Source organism: Bombus impatiens, unplaced genomic scaffold (assembly GCF_000188095.3).
Source record: "Bombus impatiens unplaced genomic scaffold, BIMP_2.2 scf_0264, whole genome shotgun sequence".
Lineage (NCBI taxonomy): Eukaryota > Metazoa > Arthropoda > Insecta > Hymenoptera > Apidae > Bombus > Bombus impatiens.
Window position 1 is genome coordinate 1,009,910 of NT_176683.1, and position 21,772 is coordinate 1,031,681.

Genomic DNA, 21,772 nt, shown 5'->3' on the forward strand with positions numbered 1-21,772 from the left:
ACTCTTAAAATACTGATGGACTTGTAAACTATGCACGCGCACTAAATGCAAATGTTACCAGAACATTCTCCACCATCTGAAACCAGTTTTCTCATCGCGTCTTCTTCGTACCTCGTAATACGAAGCGCACTTCGTTTTCGTGATTTTTTTCTTTGCAATTTTCAAGGTCAACCGATATAATTTACCATTAATTTCACATTTCAATATTTTTAACTAGAATTCTTCTATATATTTGTCGTACACTGTCTTCAAATATTAAGGTGTCTGCTTCAATGTCTATATAGAATAACGTATTATTCGCCTACGATTGTTCTCCTTACATCAGATGAAAGATCTCATCTCGCATTCTTCAGTTAACTCGAATTGCTTAACAGACAAGACACTGTTTCATACAGCGTGAATTAAAAGAGGTCAAGTATGAAATTCTTTTAGGTCGAGCTCCAATCCTACTTTTTTAATAAAAAAACGAACCCTGTATGTTTGAAAAATTCAAAGAGAAAATGCTTGTTCCTCAGTTGTTTCTTCTAAAAATTCTCAGAAATAACTAAATCATTCTCCTTCATTGGATGAAACTATAAGAAACTAAACAATTAAGAAAAGTACAAGAAATAAAAAGGGCATTTTTATCGAGTCATCAAGATCTTTCTGAAAAAGGAACTCATAAGACACAATGTTGAATTGAGCAAATTGCATTAAAAGACTTTTCATGTATATCATACTTTATATTTATACTTTCTGTTTTCATATATTTACAAAATAAGTCACAGTTTCATACTAATTCAATTATTTGGCTAATATATTTGGCGCCTATACATTATATATGTTAAAAAACTTTTTAATTGTTATCCAAATGACAAATCAATAATCTGAGATCAGTTACAAGAGTTAAAATCTTTCACAATTCTAACTCATTATTTTCAATTTCATTGAAAAAGGCAAAAGAAAAAAGGTAGACATCTTACAAATAGTAATCCACGTATTACCAAGTGTAACAATACAAATGTGTCAAAGGAGGAGGGCCTATCTTGCCTTTTGCCAACGATTTACCCCGCAAGGAATGTCCAGCCGCCATTCGGTCAGGAATGCCGCGAGTTCGAACCCTTGAAGTCGAATCAGGTACGTTGGTCAGCAGGTCTGGGCAAGAGGAAGAGGAAAAGAGATGGTATGGAAGAAAGAAACAGGTAGATAGGTAGATAGGTAGGTAGGTAGGTGGGTAGGTAGGTAGGTAGGTGGTGCACCGGAGCAAGCGCTTTCGCGGGAGGCGAACACAGTGGAGGCAAGCGGAGTCGAACCGGCAAGCCAGACGGATCATTTTGTGGAGGCTGAAACCCCCATGAAACCGGTTCTTCCTTGCGCGCACTTCTCTCCTCTTCTTTATTCCTTTTTTTCCCTGGCAACGTAGTCGCCGTGTAACCATCGGCTGGTACTACTGCGATGCATACTCGCGTGTTACACGAGTATGCCCACGGACACGCACGATCTTTCGAATATATGGTACATGCGAAGGACGCGGAACATTATTTCGATATCGGTGATCTTGAACCGCTTTTTGTAAAATTTTCACTAAAATTGCTATTAAGCAGTTTGATATTACTAAAAAAAGTGGCAATATAGCCCCCTTGAGGAATTATCTTCATCTGTATCTCTTTATTGACGATGGATTAAAGAATTTGAATAATAATATTTCTTTTAATTTTATCACCTAATACCATAAGACCTAACGTCATTAGCAATGAATGTGTTAAGGCATGAATCTGATAAAAATTATTATCTGATAAAAATTTGCGAATTTATTATTCGATTAGTATTTTGAAGTATCGCGGATAAGGATTATCATCGGTGTTTGTATTTCTAGACTACTAAATAAATCATCAAATTTTTATGAAATAATATAAAGAAAAAAAAATAGGGAAGATAATAAGATAAATCTGTTTAAGATTTGAAGTATTATTTTGTATTGTATGAAGGTATCGCTTGAACATATTACACTATAACTATAAAAGTAGCTCAGAATTACTAAATTATTTATGTTATAGAACAAATATTTGGCCATTCTACTCTCTTAGTTTAATTTCATATAAATCCTCAAGTCTATAAGAATTCTATCAACTGCATGGAAATGGTTGGTACGCTTAAATCAACGTGGGAATAATCGCGAGTGTAAAGAACATATGTTACTAAACAGTGCGTTCCACAATTAATTGTCTGTGATTCCTGCAGCAAAGGATGTAGGATCGAGCAAACTGGATGCGACCAGTAACCATAGATGGCAGTTCGATGACTTAGAAAAGTCTGGTCGTCGCGTCGTGGAATTACGATGCGTTTTGTTCGAGCGATTCAACGTTTCAAGCGCGACGGTAGTACACTTTTTTTCGCTTATATCGTCGCGACATCGTCTGGCTTTATCTGGGATTCGCCTCGCTCCGTTGTCTGTTTCATCACCTGTCACCCCCTCGAATATCGCATAAATAACCTAACCGATGCGTACACAAGTGAATTTTAATGCATTGACTTAGAATTGTTAGGCTTCTATCGCAAACTTGCATCTCGAACGTGATATCTTATGCATTAGCAAGGCTATCACGAAGAATGTTTTAAAAAAGAAACATTCTACAGCTACTATTTTGCAAAGTGTTAAATCTTTCTTGGAAAAAAGATTTTTATCGTATCATCTCTAGATTTTTGTCTTAATAAATACAGTTTAATAATTCATTAGGAAGTACATTGACTAGATTTATTTTTATAACGTATGATAAAAACTTGAGGAGTATAAGATGTAGATTTATTTAAAGTGTTGGAACATGTAATTACAAATGTTAAATCGTTCCGCGTTATAAAAGCATCCAATTTAAGTTACGTTTAATGAAAGCAGTTACTTTATGTTCTATTCGATAGCTCGAGAAATTTTGAATTCTTTATCTCAATTCAAATAAATCTAGAGCGGTAGTAATTAAATGTAAAGTTATTCCATTTATCATTTTATTCGTTCAAATGAAAGAAAGAAGATATTCTTCGATCATATCTAACGTGTTTCACTATCAAAATGTACCGTCACTTAAGGTAGGTTGAATTAGTTAAATCATTAAAAATGATTACTAAAGTAAACCATAACCTCATGTGATATGAAGCAATACTAATTATTTTAGAATAAAATATATTATTCTATCAAAACATTTTAGCAGATAAGAATTATGTTTATACAGTCTTATTATTTCAGACTACAGGTTATTCATACGTATTTCGTCAGACCATCTGTTGCCTTTGAAACACTTCTTAGCGTTCTTAGTATAGAGTATAGAGTATCAACTTTGGGATTGGTAGATTTTTATTTTGATAAAAATGGCCTTATTATGAAATGTACAGAATCTTTCGTGAGCCTTTGAAACGCCTCTTAAGCTTCTTAATGTAAAGGACATCAACTTTGTGGTAAATTTTAGTAGATTTTTATTTGAATAAGACTTTCATGACTATATACTCCACAAAGTATTGAATCGATTCGAAGAATATAAAAATTTATTCAATCTGTCTGAATTGTAGAAAGACACTTGAAACGAACTTTTCTGTTAAGAAAATCATTGTCCTCGGTTTTCGAGCTAGCCGGCTCGGCAAACACGACGTTGGCAGCGTCATCAAGCTCCTCGTCGACCGGCCGATTGAACGCGGTCCGCGATCGTGCCGATTCCTCTGATTGGCCGAGCGAGCCGGCGTTACTCACGGCGCAAGAAGACTCTTTGTCTGTTTTTCGTCCGCTCGACTAGCCGGCAACCGGCGGAGCGCAAGTTATACGTGCAGTCGGAGGTCCTTCAGCCGTCGCGCCGGCTGCAATTATTACGCTCGCCTTCGAATTCGATCTCGACCCAAGTTCGTATATAGTATATACGTCGCGATTCTTCCACCGTCTTCGCTATCGAGATACGCGTCGGCCACGAAACAGAGACACGAAGCGTGCCGGCGAACCGACCGGGTGATGTGCATTTAAAAAGTTTCGTCAGTCTGATACGAATACCGAGGATATCGGAGAAACGTCAACGAATTGGTTTAATTGATCGAAGGTAAGCCTTTTTCTCATGGAGATCATGTTAACTATTGTAATTCGAGATTATCTGTTGATAAGTCTTTTTTATTTCAATTGGAGCTATTTATCGACACATACATTGCAACGTTGATAGAAAGATATTTTATTAATAACTAACGTCTTTACTATAAATTTCGACAGTTTAGTATCTATATCTTTTTAGTCTAATCAGTTTTTATGATCGATTACAAGGATATAAGTAAAAGAACGGAACTTTGTTCTTTGATTTGAAATTTTGATGTTTTCATAGTGCTGTACGTGTATCTAATAATTAGACACAATCTATGCTTTTCGTATTTTATGGCTTAATGAATGCACAGTACATTTATAGACCTTCTTTGTGCGAAATGATCGGGTAATCGAGGTAAGAATAGTATCGACGAATGGAATTTAAGGATCGATGTTTTTGAGATTTTACACAATCTTCTCCTTTCTCGCGTTTTTGTAAAGGAAAGTATATGGAGGAGATAAAACTAGTTTTCGGACGAGCTACCCGGTACATAGAATGGTTGTATTCTACCGCGGATCCCGACTTCCTCTGACGACCTTCAGCCTTGGTATCGTTAAATCATTGAAGAGCATTGGCCGCGATTGCTTTAAATTGTATGAATAAATTTGTTAGAAAAATTACATTTTACGAAACAGGTCAGAGACGCATTAAAAAGATATATTATATTGACATTGCAAAAAGCTACTTATGTTTAATAGCGTTCGTCATAAAATTTTAATTTTTAATTTTTAAAAATGTCATGCAGAAGAAAACGAGTGAGAACCTAAAGAAACCAAGTTCCTTGAAACGCTAGACGTATGTTCTTACGAACATTCATACGAATGCACGTATATGTGCTTCAGGCGCGGACACTGCTTCGGTCAAGGTCGTAGTCTGCAAGTTAATGCTCTTTTTACACGTTCTCTTTCCTCGGCTGTACACGGTGTCTCGAAAAGGATGCAATTTCTGTCTCTATGTGCGAAATATTATAAGACAACTATTTGTAACTAAATATCATATGATTAAAATGATAAAATACTTTCTAATATTTATGTAATCGTATCGTCAATATTTTTTATCCGATATAGATTTGACTCTGGAGTATATATCATTGATATGATAATTAATATCTTTCGATATCGATGTTTGCCTTGTCGAAGAGAGAATTTAATTTTAATATTAAATTTTTTGAACGTGATACTGTGTCGAGGATTGGTAACTCCACCACCGTTGGCGGAATCTAATAGCCAATGGGGTACGAGTTTCCTTCCCTCGGCGCGAATTGCAGCTATATAAAAATCATTTAAATTTTAGCACAGTTTAATGTTTCACCAGAAATGCATTAATACGGTCATGTAAGTATTCGAGTAAGTATATTAATTCATAGCAAATTATTTACTAAATAAAATAAGAAACTATATTAAATTTAATTTGAAAAAAAATATATATGTATATCTTAATAAAATATTCATGTATAGTTTACAAATCTTATCTGAGATTCTTTATTTTAATTAATATCAATGTGTACTAGTTTATTCGATATTATTGTTGCCTCACACAACTATCAATGTGTTTTCTTTGTTTGCTAGACGTTAGATCGTAGCGTCATCTGTGCATAAGTAATAAAATTTGATATACGTTTCAATAAATATTGGCAAAAATATATAACCATTTACAAACGAAAATTGAATAAAATTTATTTGTACATATACGATACATATTGCTATTTTAAGTAAACTTATATGTCGTGAAAAATTCGTTATACGTTCTCACAAATGCAATCAGACGTGGCGCTGCAGGCAGTGTACATTTAGATCCATTTTGATTCCAGCGACCAAGCTTTAGTAGCAAGCAAGCAGTAGCGTCGTTACAAGTTGCAGTAGGATTGCCAGTAGATGTTCTGATTTGGTGTTATACACGCCTAACAGTATGAATAATGTTTTTGTGTTCCTGTTTTTATTCATTACATTAGTAGATACTGGATATTGTATGCAAAGGACTGTAAGTAACATGATATATTCTTGTTATTAGTTTATTAATAAGAGGAATTCGATTCGATTAATTTGGATCAGCATCTTTTACGAATGTAAAACAAAGGTCGCGTGTAATGTGATTCATCGTCTGATTGTTTTATCTTGTGGGTAGAGTCGATTTAGAAATTATTGTCATGTCTCAGTTCATTGAATGACAATTCGGTGGTAATTGGAAGCAGTACCTTACTTAATGAGGAACACGAGTTCCCATAACCCATTTATTAATTAACGTGAGAACCCTAATAATCAAGCGATTAATAATGATATAATGTATGGAAATTTAGTAATAAATTTGCTTAAATGATAACAATAACAATAACAATAACAATAACATTCAATATATTATACTAAACAAATAGATGTTTGTATTTTTTCATAAAAATAAAATAAAATAAAAATTCTACTAATGCTTCATTTAATCATATTGTGGTTAATGTAAAATATGATATATAGAATTTATAATTATATTAATGCACTATTTAATTATTGAGCTGCAAACAATATATCTACATTTTTTTATATAAAAGAATTTGCCTGGCACTAGTTACGATCATGGCTGAATCATGACTGCGGCGTGATATGTAAAGACAGAAATTCGACAACAGTTTATCTAAGAGCTGATGGCCCCAATGACACTTTGCACTATCTGTGGGATTTTGATGGTAATCCATCTGTACTGTTAGCACTTACTTCGCGTTCAGCTACTATGAACATAAGTTGGAAGGACTTTCTTCTTAAGAGAAAAAACTCTGTAACATTTACAGAAGAACCTATTTATACTTTTGGAGTAGTTTTTAATAAGGTCAGTATATATGATATCGTAATACATATTGTTTTGTTACTACATTAAACCTTAATAAATTAAGAAAATTAACAATGTTTTTAGATTATAGAATTCAATGACACAAATGACACAGCATTAATAAATATTGCTAATCTTGTAAATACCAATAGTTTACATCCCATGTTTTTCCAATGGGACCGTAAGACTCTAATACAAAATAATGAATTTGTTACATTAAATATGGAAGGTAGTTCCTATAACGACAGTATTATGAATATCAGCAGAATGGGAAGCATAAAAGTATCGGTAGGTTATTTTATTATATTAAAAATATACATAAAATTTATAGTTTATAGATGTGATCTTTATTTCCTTTTCAGCTGATGGGATTTTGTTCTCTTGATCACTCAGAATTTATGCCTCACATGTTACATACTGAGAATTCAACACAAGTTGATATCATTCTTGATCATTTACAAACTAATAAAAGTTTCACTAACAGCAGATTTGCTATCGAGCTGTTGGTAGTAGGTGAAGGAAATCCTGAAGTTCCTATGTTTATTAATCCAAAGAAAAGTTTGGACGATGAACATACACCTGGTATATTTGATGTAATGTATCATGATTTGTTTTCTTTACTAAAATAGATTAATTACGAATTTAATATTGTAATAATGTTAATATTATATGTTTTAGGTTGTTGAAGTCAGAACACCACCTTACAAAAGTATGGATAATTATGAGACAGAGGGAGCTTACTTACAATGGAGACCAGTTTCTTACACAACTATGTCTAGAGATATAACAGATTCTACAGAAACAATGCAATACCCACCACTAAAAGTATCTAATCACACGAGTACTATCATAGATTCTATGTTATACTGTTACTATGGAGATAAGGCTGACAATTTGCTCACTCAACGAATCATTGTGTCATTGGGGAGTAAAGGAGATGGTTTCTACAAAAGAACGTACTATTCTACATGGTAATTTTATTTCAATAAATATTCTTGCCTTTATCTTAATAAGATTTTGAAAATGAATACGTGACATTAATATTCTTTCCAGGACGTTCTTGATTGGGTATGGTACACCGCCTGAGGAAGAATTTTCTTATTTAATAATCATGATGATATCAATTGGTTTTTGCCTTCCACTAATGATTTTGATAGCAATAAGCTTATATTTGTGTATTTACAAACTGCCGAAACAAAGTGGCCAGGCATATTTGAATCAGTGAAAATGTGTATGTGAATTGTACAAAATTTTTAACCGCGTGATATTTGATAGAAATCCGTGCACGTTTAGTTGCATTATGGACAAACCACCGATAAATATGACAAAAAGAATTTTCCTATATTTATACATAGCACATATATTTTTTACACACATTTTCAAATTGATATAAATCAATTTGAGGTATATATTAATGCAATGCATATAGATTATTCTGTACAAATTTATACATAGGTCATTAATAAACTAGAAAAAAAACAATTTATAAGGATTACTTTTTAAACCAGAAACTTGTATACACTCCATATATGATACTTTACAACACTTCAAAACATTTAAATGGAAATTTTATTAGAAAGACATCTAAAATGTAAAATACGGATAAAACATAAATAAAAAGGATTATAAATCAATACCAAACAATACATTTTTCGAAAATACTTTTGTGGAAACGTGAAAAACTGCACGATATCATAATGGCGACGCGAGTCGAGGTGACAGTAAGATTGCAGCACGATCGGTGGTCAATAGGTAGTTCCTTAAGGAAAGACTTGCAGCTTACGGTACGGGTGAGCTTGTAGAGACGATTGGTTACTGTGAAAGGCGGCAAGCGAATGTTTTTAGGCGAAGGTAGTAAGGGTGGTGCGGTGTGGTACCGTGTTTTTCGCTATCACAGGGGTGGCGGGTGAGGTGCTGTTAGTGGAAGGGTAAATTTTCATTGATCCGTTCGTGGTACGGAAGCAAGGGGCGTACGAATTTACGAATCCTAACCGTGATATTGACTTCGTACCCTTTTTTGTTTCGAATCGAAGTTACGATCGAAAGAAAATTTCCCTCCGCCGAGCTGTCGTTTCCATCATGGACCGCGCTCGCGCGAGAACGTCATGGTGGAGGAACGAGCGGAACGCCGAGGAACGGGCTCGATCAAAGGTTCATAGAGAAGAAGCGTATACCGCAATTGTCATTGGGTGAGTACGGATTTGTAGTTGCGACAGTCTCTCGCGCAGGTTCGTTGAGCGTGGTGGGTGGTCAGATAGGGTGGGGGGGTTGGTTCATGTAGAGGCGTTGCGAATGGTGCGGATATATAGTGGGGCGCTTCGAAACTAGTTCTCGTGGAGTCCGCTGCGCGAGATTGGCGCGTGGCGGTGCAATAACGTCCGCGTCGGGTTTGTCTAATCGTGACACAGTCCTCGAGAGAAGCTTTTCATCTAGTAAAAAGTGTGCACCAGACAGGGAGTGTTCTAAGAGACTCAGACTCAGTGTTAACGGGGGACTGGTGAACGGTAGTGAATTCCCGTGGTCAGGTTAGCTGGATAAAAGTAAAGGGGGAGAAGGTAGGAACGCGGACGAAGAAGAGACGTCGACAAGCGGGGGAGAGTGCTAGTGGCAACTAAGTGAGCGAGATAGGTTCAACAGAAAGGAAAAGGGTGTGAGCGGGAAAGAGACAGACAGTCAGTCGAAGGGGAAGGGGGGATTTACAGGGGGTGAAGAAAGAGTGAGAAAGTGTTAGGTTGGTATATAGCGGTAAAGGGAAACAGAGGAACTGAGACGCGCGCGCGCGTCTATGTGCCAGAAGGAACTGACAGACAAAGGAAGCGGAAAGGACCCGGTCGGTCCTTCGGTCAGGAAAGTTAAGGGTACGAAGGACGGTAGGAAGGCAGGAAAGACGGAAGGATCGTAGTCAGACGAAGCTGCGTTACGGGGTGACAGAATTACGAGTGATAGAACGCGTCGGGTCTGTCCCCCAGGAAGGGACCGTCGCGCGCAACGCGATCAATTTTCGTTGCGACGCGGGCGGCGAGACTGGAGGAAAGGAAGAAATGACGACTGCAGCAAGATACCGATAACCGGCCAGATAATGTTGTCGCAGAGCAAGTTTTACGCTCTCTTTATCCACTACACGTTTGTGTAGCGCGACACGGGGCGGGTCCTTGCCGCTGCGGTGAAGAACAGAGGTGCCGGAAGAGGAGGTGGAGGCGCGAGGAGAACAAAGGATACGAAGAAGAGGAAGAAGAAGAAGAAGCGGAAGAACGAAGAAAAGCAGTAAGAGAATCGAAGATATAAGATAAGGGAACGGAGATATTCGTTTGGAATTTTCCGAGGAAAGCCACGAAGCCTCGTCGTGATTCGTACGTCATTTATAATTATCGCGGAGGAAGGAACAGAAACGAGGAAAGAAACGAGCGAGAAACGAAAGAGAAAACGAAGAGAGCAAGAGAAAGGAAAGAGACACACACTACACACACGCACGCATACAGAAAAGACAGAAAAGTTTGTCGTCGTACGGTGTGTTCAGTTTACAGTGTCGTTGCTTGGTAGTGTGCTACCCTTGCCGAAGCTGAACAAGTAAGGCCCGCGGAGGTATCTCAGAACCCGCCCCTCCTCGACGTCGCAGTGCCTCTTCTCCATATCGCTACGTCGTGCTTCTTTTCGTTCAAGCCGCGACTATCCCTACGCTACCGGAGAAACTCCTCGACCGTAAGTGAAAAAAGATTCGAACAGTTTTATTATATCTCCTCTGTGCATCTGAATCGATCTGAACCTTCCTTTTATTCGATAATAATTGAAGTTATCAGGACGGTTCACGTGAGTGGACGAGTTGGCTAGGGTAAACAGCGTGTAAGATATTTCGTTGATTTTACTACTTGGTGACCGCGTGCGCTTCCTCCGAGGAGGCGCTAATGGCGCTACCTTGCAGCCCAACCACATAACGAATAATCGTTGTCGCAACATCATTTCTATACATCTGTCTGTTACTTTTTTCTATGCTTTAATCGCCAATGAAATTTTTCATTTCACCGCCGTATACCATGACGATCCGTGCTGTGACGTAAAAAATATGTTCGTCTCTCTCGTTCTGTTCCTCTTACTTCCTCTCACTATATGTATATACAGACATATATGTATAATCAATTACCGTGACCACCGTACAGTTTCGATTAGGTTGGACACGATAGCACGAATCGAATTGTAAGGTGACATATACGTATACGGCAGCAGACATACATATACACACACACAAAGCACGCACATACAAATGACATATATCTACGTATAGCGTGACGCGCGACTGCTGTTCCATTCCCGATATATCGATCGATAACTGCCTCGGTCAGGGATCAGTCAGGGGTTCACTCTCGCGATGACGATAAGCGCTTGCTCTTCTTCTTTGCTCTCTCTTCTCGAGATTAGTCGCACGTGAAATAGCTTCGGTTGCCTTTGTGTTCGTGGTCGACGAAGGTCGTATTTGCCGGCGCGCACACTACACATCGGTTATATCGTGTTCTTTCGCTCCCGTCTATGCTCGACTTGTGTTCTTGTGTGTCTCGTGATGACCTTCCTCCGCGCGAAAATTGCCGGTCAATACGACGTGCACGATCCGCTTAAAAGTCGTGCCATGGTATCGATCACCGCCTCGTGCACGACCACCAGGCTCATTGGGACTTTCCTTGATGTGAAGGAAACGCGTGAATCGTGCCTACTTCGGATGTCGATCCTTCGAGAATGATCTTCCGCGAGTCCTCAATCGGCGAACATTCAATCTTTCGGTAGAAATTCATTGTATTCCTATATTGCTTATGCACGTTGAAAATGTCACTGCTATATTTTTATGTTTGTTTCTGTCATTAAAGATAGGAATTTGAATTGAGTTAAGAAATACAGAGATATTTGGATACGATATATTAAGATATATCAGTAAGAGATTATTATTAATCGGAATTGAATTAGAGATGGTATAAAATCAGATGGATTAAAAATTAGATTATTTTTATGTTCGTTGGTTCGTTGGTTGCTCGTGAAGTTCTGAATATGTATATATAAAATTAAATGCTACACGTGTGTCTCGTAGAATCATATATTCGCATCGTTTAAAATTTGATGAACTATTTAGCTTAATAAATAAAAGATCGATAGAGTATAGCCGTGTAATGTCAAAGGTCGTATCAAAGCTACATTGTCTGTAGCTCAAAGGAAGCGTATTTTCCCGTCCGTTCGTCGTGCGAGAAAAGCGTGACGTCAAAGTCGATTTCTTCGACTTAAACGTTCCCTTGCGGTCTGGAAACCCTCTGCCTTTTCTTTTATCATATTGATATTTCGATTCATTAATGCAATTCTCGTAAACGTGTTATTTGGCATTTGGCATGCAACAGTTTAGCAGTTCAATCAGGTGCTTATTATTATAAATGTATAATAAGAGTCACTGTGAAAGTCGAAGAAAGAATTGCCATTTAAAAATTTGTAATCTTGAGAATTCTTGCTACTTGAAAATGACAATTATAGACTATGTATGTAGCTTTCGAGAAACATGGTCTTTCAGTTCGTAATTTTCTAGGACCGTGATTTCGGGCTATACAATCTTCCAGAATTGTGATTTCGAGGCTTTCAATATTCTGAAATTACTATTCTGAGATTAGTCTCTATTCGAGAGTCGTAATTCTGATACTAATGATTCTCAGCGATTCTAATTAAAATTTGTGCATCTTTGGAATATATATATAAGACAGTCATTATTCTTAAGAACTTAAATATCAAAGTTTATAGTTTTTGCTAAAAGTAAAGTTTGAATTTCAAAGTTTATAACCGTAACTAAATTTTACAAATTTTAAATATGTCCTAAATATTATCCATTAATGTAAATATGTCCTAAAAAAATCCGAAATACGAATCTAAAAATTTATCCTCCACGAGAATCCTAATTACTAAGTTCTACATAATCCTAATAATGCCACTGCTAATCACAGTTATTAAATTACCAGTAATTACCAGTAATGCTCTATATTTCTAGCCATACTAATTACTGAATTTGTAATCGAATTATCAATCTGAAAATCTTTGTTTCTTAAAAATCTCAGTCAATCCAGTCGAGTTCGTTATCCTTATATCAGCGATTAGAGAATTTCTCAATTTTCCGCCAGAAGCGATGATGATTCTGCAGGAGGCCTGTAAGTAGGATATAACTGGGGGCCTCGCATAGAAATGCTTTGATGGAACGTACAAAGCGATTTTTGTCGTAGTCACGTAGTCACGTTCATGGTAGAGGTAGTATCTAGAATAGGGAGTTTAGAGGTAACCTCTTTCGACGGTGATCCGTATCTCTCTGATCCTGAATGCGCCATGATAAGCAACGGCGCTACAAAAGCGCGCGCATGCGCAATACGAACGACGAGGGTAAAAGAAGGAGGAAGATTTTGCAGGGCAAGCGTTGAGCAAACGCAACAGGTGCGATATGCTCCGCATGACGTTTTAAGTAGAACTGCATCCGAAACGAGTATGCGTGGACTTTTCTGAAGCTTATAATATGCATATTAAGGCATTTCTGGGATTTCTGGCCCTTGTGTATCCATGCTCCTATGTAATTATTCGTAGAATTGGTACCAGACTGAGCGGAGTTGATCTTTTATAATCTGGTACACTTGGAACTAGTCCAATGTCGAATAAGATTAATAAACGTGAATAATTGTTGAGAGACTAATTTTAGAATTTTTACTTATTTTCAATACTTTTTTGGTAACTTCTTTAACATTTTAATATTTTCAGTAACTTTTTAATATATTTAATTCACATTTTGTTACTTTTTAGTAAATTTAATTATTTTCAAGTTAGCGTTTCAGTATGAATATTGATATGTGGCCAAATAGGAATTAGAGAATGTTGATAATTAGATCGTTCTTTATAAAATAGCTTTCGAATCGTAAGATATTAAAATATCAGTCATGTTCTCGATGCCTAAGTTTAACTTAATGGGATTATTGAACTTGTCATTTCGATCGAGTATAATATCGAATGTGATCTAATTATAACTTGGAAAAATGACATATCACAATTTATTGTGATTCAATCGAAGATCTAAATGTTCTATCATATTCCTTCAGTTCTATAATAAGAAAAACGATAACTTGGTTCGCTTTTTCGGTCGATCTAATATTAGCCCATAGACAAAGGGGGCGAATTGTCCAGGAAGGGCTAACATACTTCCTCTAGGGGAGGAAGATATCGAAGTATATAGAGAAAATGATGCAGGGTTCAAGGTTCTATCGATTGATGAAGAACACTTGATCGAGATCCCATCTCGTCGTAGGCTGGTGTTCCGAGGTGTAACGGCAAGTGAAAATCCGTAAGAGAAGTCAGGCGTTAGGCAGGCAGGCAGGCAAACGGGCAATCGATCGATTGTCCTCGCAAGAACGCATGGCCCTGTTCTGCACTATACTTTAGCTTCAGATATACTTTGTCTTTTGTGGGTCGTGTCAGTGCAGCTGATGCCGTGAGAGCAACAATTTGTATTATGTACTTAATATTTTTGTTAGTATCGTGACATACTTTTGAAATAGTACACACGTAGTAGTATACACGTCATTGAAATATGACAATATTATTTCTGGAAAGATAAGTTTAGATATTATATTATATTTTTAGCTATACATATATTCTACTATGATTTCTTTGGTTGGATTTTTTATTCGATGAAATATTCTATTTAAATGAAAAAATAATTCATAATTAATGTGTAATATATAATTTAGTACTATGTTTTTAAAAAAGGCACAGTAACTTATATAATTAATACTTTTATTACTTAAATTTCGTTCTCGTTTAAGATATAATCAATTTTGTGGCAATTTTATATAACTGAATTTTTTATATTAATTATTGTAATTGATTTTGAGATACTTGAAGGTTTTGAAAATTTGTTTAAATGTCGGTCGAAAAGTTAGTTGTTGCGAACCTATATATGCGTTAATGATTATCGATTCTGGCTTCTAATACGACTATTCTAGCGATAATAATCTTTTGGATGTCACGCTAAAACAGTAGGCGCACCCAATAGTTATCGCTATTTTGCCGTCCACCATTGGCGGCGCAAAGTAACTTTGTACTACTGCCATGCGAACTTTTATCATCTTCTACTTGCAACTTGTTCTTCGCAGCTTGTGAAGCAAAAACGCTTATGTGACTCTATTATACTATAATATAGTACTCTAGCTATAGTAGAAAGCTTAAGTAATTTCTTAACGTTGTTTACTATATTTTAAAATTATAAGGCAGATTAAAATCATATGGTTCATATCAAAATCATATGGTTAATTATTGCGAATGTTTTTCTTATCGGCAATATGATCTCTAATGCTAATTTTACTTCAAACATTACGTTTTAAATTTTACGATTTCAATTTTCTATTCTATTGAAATTTCATTCAAAATTTTACGATACGAGTTCTTCAACCGTTTGCATTGTAAATTTAGGAATTACAATCTTTTGCTTTCGTAAGTCCAAAAATTACAGTATCATAATTTCAATTTTTCAGAACTTAATAATTATGTAGAATTGGTGAAATTTTTATGATGAGGAGTACAAAAATATTAGGTGATTATATCAATTGATAAATTCAAAGTTGTAAATTGACATTTCAAATTTCTGTATAACTCATGTACAACGTATGAGCAAATTATGTATTTATAGAATCTAAAATCTAGAATTTAGAATCTAGAATCTTCCAACTTATGTGCTACATATTTATTTAAATCCATTACAGAGAAAAGAACAGTTTTCAAATTTCCCATATATCGTTCCCGCACTATACTATGCGCTTCTAAGTGTATCCGAATCATACCCAATTCCAAACATCAAATTCTTCTATTCCAAACTATATACCATTTCTTAATTACTACAAATTTACAATTAAAGACGTTTAAAACGTACAGTTTTTTCGCGATTTCAAGATATCACAGCATGATTATTCTCATTTCCCAGTTTACAATCACGTGTAAGCTCTCCAATCCTCTTTGTAGTCACGATGTATTATTTCTTCCAATTTCGCTCAATTCTTCCCAGTATCGTTTCCAGTTCATGCCAAACGACCTACATACATCGTCCACTTCCGACTCATCCGAGCGTCCGGTAGCCGGAGTTTCCGCCACGGATAGGAGGATGATATACCATATATGGAATTAGGTGTTGGAAAAAATTCCTAAAAATCATGTGTAATAAATACATATATGGATACAGATCATTCTTATTCAGCCTTCAGACTGTGTTTTTGCCATTTTCAATCCTTGGCATTGGCGGATGTGGGTTCGAGGAATAGCCTCCAAGGATGGTGGTGGTAACGACGGTGCGGCGACGGTAGCGTCAGCGCTCGTTGTCATGACAACGTTTTTCCGCAACGTACCCGGCCTGGTTCGTGACGTCACGCAACGTCGGTATCGGTGTCGGTGTCGGGTCGCTGCTGTGCCACATCACAACGTGGAGAAAACGGTTTCCCGTCGCCGTTCCTCTTCGATGGCGCCACTGTGCTCTCTGGTGCTCCATCAAGATGGCAGCCGTGCAATTACAGGGAATGCAGTGGTCGCCACCAATTGCACGATACCTATCGTTTCACGTGCGATGGAACAAGTTCCACAGAGAGATTATCTTTCTCTGTTCGACTTCCAACCAAGACAAGAGTTTGTTTCGCCTATGGCGGTTTAAGAAAGAGGGATATGTGGAAGGAGTTTCAGGCGATCGACTTTTTAAACCACGGGTTAGGGATTTACACGGCTGAGGTTTGGCTCGATTCATGCCAGCATTCGAAGTAGATCATGCATTCGTTTCGGACCACTATATGCATCGGGACTAGCTTATTGATCCGTGATTCGAGCTTTCGAAAAGACCGTTTGGAACAGTTTCTCCCGACGACGTTTCTGTTACATTCGATTGTTCATACAATGGTTTTATATAGAGAGTAATCTAGATGGCATACATTTTATAAAGAATAGAATTCGAGACTAGAATATTTAAATATTTGGGATATTTTATTTTAAACATCCACTAAAATACTCAATTTTACGATTATTTATTATCATATTATATTATGGTATATCGATAGAATTTTTGTTTAATTTTAAATATTTATTCCTCGATAAATATACACGATGGCGTTAAAGTTTCCACGTGTATAGGATAATGATTTTTCAAATATCTATAATTTTCAGCGAAAACTTGTAACGTTTTCTTATGTATAGGGGACTTTTGCTCCATCCTATAGCGTTTCGATCTACTCTATAAATATTTGTAATGTGGCAATTCTTATAAATTGTCATTTCTGAAGCGTCCTTGCAATTCCATACTCCGTACACATACACAGACTCACACAAAAAAACTGAGTGTTTAGACTCTTTAACGGGGAGCTCTTGTAACGTCGAATGCTTTTGTTGATTTCTCGATGAAGGCTGATTTACCGTAGACATACCTGACCCCGTTTCTCTCTAGCCTGCGTGTTGGCAGAGTGCCGTTTTTATTGTAGTCATATATCCGCAGGATAAAAGCTGCAATAAGCAATTAAATTGAGCTTCATCGCATTCCATGTCGCCGGATTATGTATCTTCTTTTTCCATAATGTTTATTGCACTTTTCATGATACGTCCAGTATCGTAGCATGTAGGTACCTCGACTTCTTTACACACAAGTCATTTACTTCAAAATTTATTCAGGTCAAGGAAGATAATTATTGTGTATCTTTCTGAAAAAAATAATGAATACGTATGTGAGCATTCGATGTTAAGAAATTTCGTATTCTTGGAAATATTTATTAATGTTGAGATCTATTCTATCTCTTGAATAAAAGAAAATCTAGATATATAGGTGTTTCCATTCAGAAGTCTCAGAGTGATTTCCGTTTATGGTAAAAATTTGATAAAAATTGGGAATTCGGATTGCGTATATTTTTCATTAAAATTTTTAATAAATCAGTAGTTTGTATTTCCTTTCTCACATAAAATGTAAAGGCGAATGATATTCCTTTATATTTCCATAAATGTTTTTGTATATTTCAATTATTTTTTAATTTTCAAACAAATATAATAGATATTCCAAGGTTTTTTGAAGTTTCTGTGCTGACATTAAAAAATTAATTATTATCTGTCTCTTATTTTTCCAACTGGATTTAATTCTTTAGTATTAAACTGAAATGATGATAAAAACTTAACGAAACAACGGAAGTCTAAATAGCTTTTACAAATAATTTTATTAAAAGTATTGTAAGATTAAAAAATTTCTGTACGTAATTCATATATAAGATTGTTTGCAACAAATAATCAAATTGTGTTGAGGTTATACCTACTGCTCTTTTACATAGATATATACATAGATATATTACAACGTGTCAAATTGAAACAAGGAACGAACGAGGATTAAACTATCCATCATCCGGATTAAACATTTGCATGATATCGAACGTTATATATGTGATAACTAGTCGAGCTTTTCTATAGATCGATGTTGCTAACCTTCTTTGAAACGCGTGACACCCTTTTATAATAACCAAATAACCTGCAATTCCTTACATTTGCATAAAATGAACATTTCTAATAAGTTTATACACTATCGTCTACGATCGCTAGTAAAATATCTTAAATACAATCGTATTAAAGTAACCATGAAGTTTCGACTCTCTTACTTGCGATGCTTTTACTATAGCAAGCTTCAAGAATATCTGAGAAAAATTCCGCCATACTTACCAACGTTGCTACTCTATTATTTTTTTCTTAAATCATATATATTCAAGATATTTTTCAATAAAAACAAAACTTCTTTTTATAGTATTAAAAAGATTTCATTTCACAAAGAAGGGTAAAATTCCTCTTGCCTACGGATAGTTAATATTACGATCTTGCGTAAAAGTAATTTCTACTGGAAAGAAAGAAACTCAAAGGGATTCAGACGTAACATTTCGTTTGTCTGCAGAGAATTAATTAACATTTTTTATAATTACAAACCAAAAATGCCAGTTAGAGAATCTCACGTTACTCCCTTAGAACTTCGCAATCGTCAGATTTAGCGGTCCGGAATTAAAACGAACAAAATTGCACGCTGGTGCAATTAGCATAATCGAATTAAGTTGCAATTCTCCTGTGTGGTACGTATCGTTAGTTGGTGGCCGTCCTTAAATTGCCTCGGGTATCTTCGTCCTTCCTCGGGCGGCTACTCGGCGCTGTCCGATCCTGCGTATACCCGTTCCACTGGCAATCAACCGTTCACTCTTACTTTTCCTGGTTTGCGTATGGGCGCGCGCGGGTTCGCCCGTTGGCGCCGCGACGACGACACCGATGCATAAGCGCGTGACCGAGTTCCGGCGGAATATGATCGACCGCACGAAACTCGGTCAAAGACCACCGACACCCTTCCTCGAGCCGCCTCTATATCGCATGCTCCGTGTAAATTTTTGTTGTCGTGAATATGCGTGAACACGCCGCACTCTTTCACGAACGACAAAATTCTCGAGTGGCCGCTCGCTGCCAAAAGATATTCCGCCCGAAAACGTCGTGTATACGTATACGATCCTCGAGGCTGATTTAAGCTTTTTTGTTTCTCATGTTCTTTCCTTTTTTTTTATTATTATTTCTACCTTTATTTTTTTATGAGCTTTTTGTTTGTTGAATTATAGATTGATGGGATGTTAGACATGGGAAGTACTTTTTGCGGGATTCTCGTTATTTGGAGGGGTTCGGAGGAAAAGTGATACGAGTGATGAAATTTTCGATTCGAGGAAACCGTGTTAAATCTGTTGCAAATGTTTCGGTTTGATGGTAAAATATCTTTCTTCCTGATGTTTTGCGATATATGTATAAAATTATACTTTTGGTACATACGCCTTTGGTATGTAGGATTTTGTCACGTTAAAGAACTAAAAACTCAGGATTTGATATATTATAATATCTTCTCTAACAATTAATATTAGATACCTTATGTAACTAAAAATATTATAAGATCGCGTATACCATCCAAAGTATGTATTACAAAATTCCGATACTATGATTAAAATTTTATTTCCAATGTTAAAACAGCTATACCTTGTCTGTGAGAAATCTGTATGCTTGCAAATACTAAGATACCTTTCTGTATGTAACTATAAAGATTTGAAAATTCATAACTAAATTCTCTAGATAAATATGGATATTACAGTCCCTTCTTTCTGTATATTATTACTTCTTTTTGGAAAATATACCACTTTTCAAGTTTTTCATTCATTGTAAAAATATATAAAAATTTTTATCATGTATCGTAACAGTTTGGGTATGCTGAATGTTATTTGCGAATTTCTATGGGTGTATTATGGGTGGTTATTAAAGAGGTGCATTGAATTTTGTTTTCTGACTCAGATTTTTGCTTCTGTTGTAGATAAGTATCGATCGACTCGAAGATCAGACTATGTTATTTCGAATAACGGATTGATCACACCCGTCGCTTCATTCACACGTGAGTATGACACGAATGGGTATATGAGGAATGTGGATGTGGTCTTATATGTTTTCTATGTGCACTCTTTAAGAAAATATTTGATAAGTAATTTGGAGGTACATACTTGGAGATAAATATATAATCTTTCTTATCAATAATTCTAACAAATAATTCTTGTGCAACTATTTAAATGATACATGAGTCGATTCTTTTGAACGAAGTATTGTGTTTGTTTATTGATGGTACGAATCTACTTGCACTTAACAGTGAACAACAGTCCACAGTAGTTTACTCTGCTCATCAGACAACGCGAAATGTTAGTTGCAATATTAGAATAGCCTTTTCGCAAAAAAAAAAAATTATACACTAAACAACATAGAATTCTGAAAGTTTTTGACGTAGTATTAAAATAGCTTTTTTCAGGATATTATTCACTATATAAACTTAGATTTAAACAAATGTGTATCATAAAATTCCTAGAGAAAATCTATAGGTACAATGTTAATACAACTGTTTCACTGTATTATTCAGTACAATATCTATATATACGTGTACCATATGTAGCAATCCTAAGAGAATTACAAATTTTTTCAGAAAATTCCAAAATTCTTAAGACTACATTAGAATACATTAAATATATTACTTTCTACGTATATTTTTACAAACACGTACCATAAAATTTCATGAAAATTCTCCTCATAAAATCCCCAAAACTGTTGGTACAACACGGTCATAACATTATACACTGTATAATCTCACACTTCTACAAACATAATACCATAAAATTGTGTAGACTTTTGCTACATTAGAAAATTAAAAACCAAGAACCTTATATTACAATACTCTTTTTAACAATTAACATTGTACGTTCTATAAACCTAAAAACACCACGAAATTGCCTATGCTATTACAAACATATACAATGACTACAAAAAGTATTTGCACATATTCTTATCTTCCAATAATGCGATTCTTACCAAATTCTATTATTACATATTTTCATAATATGTAATCATGAGAGAGTACTGCTAAATGGTACGAAATTTAATATACTTGGACTTTATTGATTATTATATTGATACAATAAATACAATAATATGTAAATACTTTTCCTAGCTACTGAAAGATTTCTTATCATATATATTCATACATATTAATTGTAAAAATACAAGAATTCCTTAGAAGATTCTAAAAAATTCAAACATCAAGAGAGCGTCCCGTCTTCCCCGAAGCAGGAAACAATAAAAGACCAAATCATTTTAGAAGTAACTGAAAAATACAGTGGTGTATTCGAATCGCAGGTCGGACATGAAAAATCTTGGTTCGCGTTGGACGGTCCCCGACATAGCACGCACTGCCGCAGCGCGTTCGTCATTTCTCGTCGCCATTTCGTCGGAACGAGATTCAGGTAGCAGCAGCAACAGCATCATCATCAACG

General features: G+C 35.7%; 2 protein-coding genes across 4 annotated transcripts in view; both read left to right on the forward strand.

Moving 5' to 3' along the window:
• Nucleotides 1-5,880: 5,880 nt before the first annotated feature.
• On the forward strand, nucleotides 5,881-8,385 carry LOC100749639 (glycosylated lysosomal membrane protein). Of its 2 annotated transcripts, none has more exons than XM_003488779.4 (6): nucleotides 5,881-6,065; nucleotides 6,642-6,899; nucleotides 6,984-7,187; nucleotides 7,262-7,492; nucleotides 7,578-7,870; nucleotides 7,953-8,385. In XM_003488779.4, exons 1-6 carry the CDS (start codon nucleotides 5,994-5,996, stop codon nucleotides 8,122-8,124), a joined length of 1,230 nt encoding a protein of 409 aa, XP_003488827.1. In that variant the 5' UTR covers nucleotides 5,881-5,993; the 3' UTR covers nucleotides 8,125-8,385. The 2 variants fall into 2 exon arrangements, with proteins under 2 accessions (XP_003488827.1, XP_012240093.1); XM_012384670.3 differs by having other exon boundaries at nucleotides 5,895-6,065; nucleotides 6,625-6,899.
• An 800-nt stretch (nucleotides 8,386-9,185) lies between these two features.
• The window catches only part of LOC100749760 (sodium channel protein para), a 71,628-nt gene continuing 59,041 nt past the window's right edge, over nucleotides 9,186-21,772 (forward strand). Inside the window, exons 1-2 of one of the 2 annotated variants that reach the window (XR_004461565.1) lie at nucleotides 9,186-10,598; nucleotides 20,275-20,352. The gene's annotated coding sequence lies outside the window, so the exon portion shown is untranslated. The remainder of the gene's footprint in view (nucleotides 10,599-20,274; nucleotides 20,353-21,772) is intronic. The other variant, XM_024367078.2, reaches the window with a different exon arrangement.

Bases quoted from the DNA above. Each gene is read 5' to 3' on its own strand.
- LOC100749639 (XM_003488779.4), top strand. From the start codon at position 5,994: ATGAATAATGTTTTTGTGTTCCTGTTTTTATTCATTACATTAGTAGAT. The intron at 6,066-6,641 runs GTAAGTAACATG...GCCTGGCACTAG, and splicing joins GATATTGTATGCAAAGGACT to TTACGATCATGGCTGAATCA. The intron at 7,871-7,952 runs GTAATTTTATTT...TATTCTTTCCAG, and splicing joins AGAACGTACTATTCTACATG to GACGTTCTTGATTGGGTATG.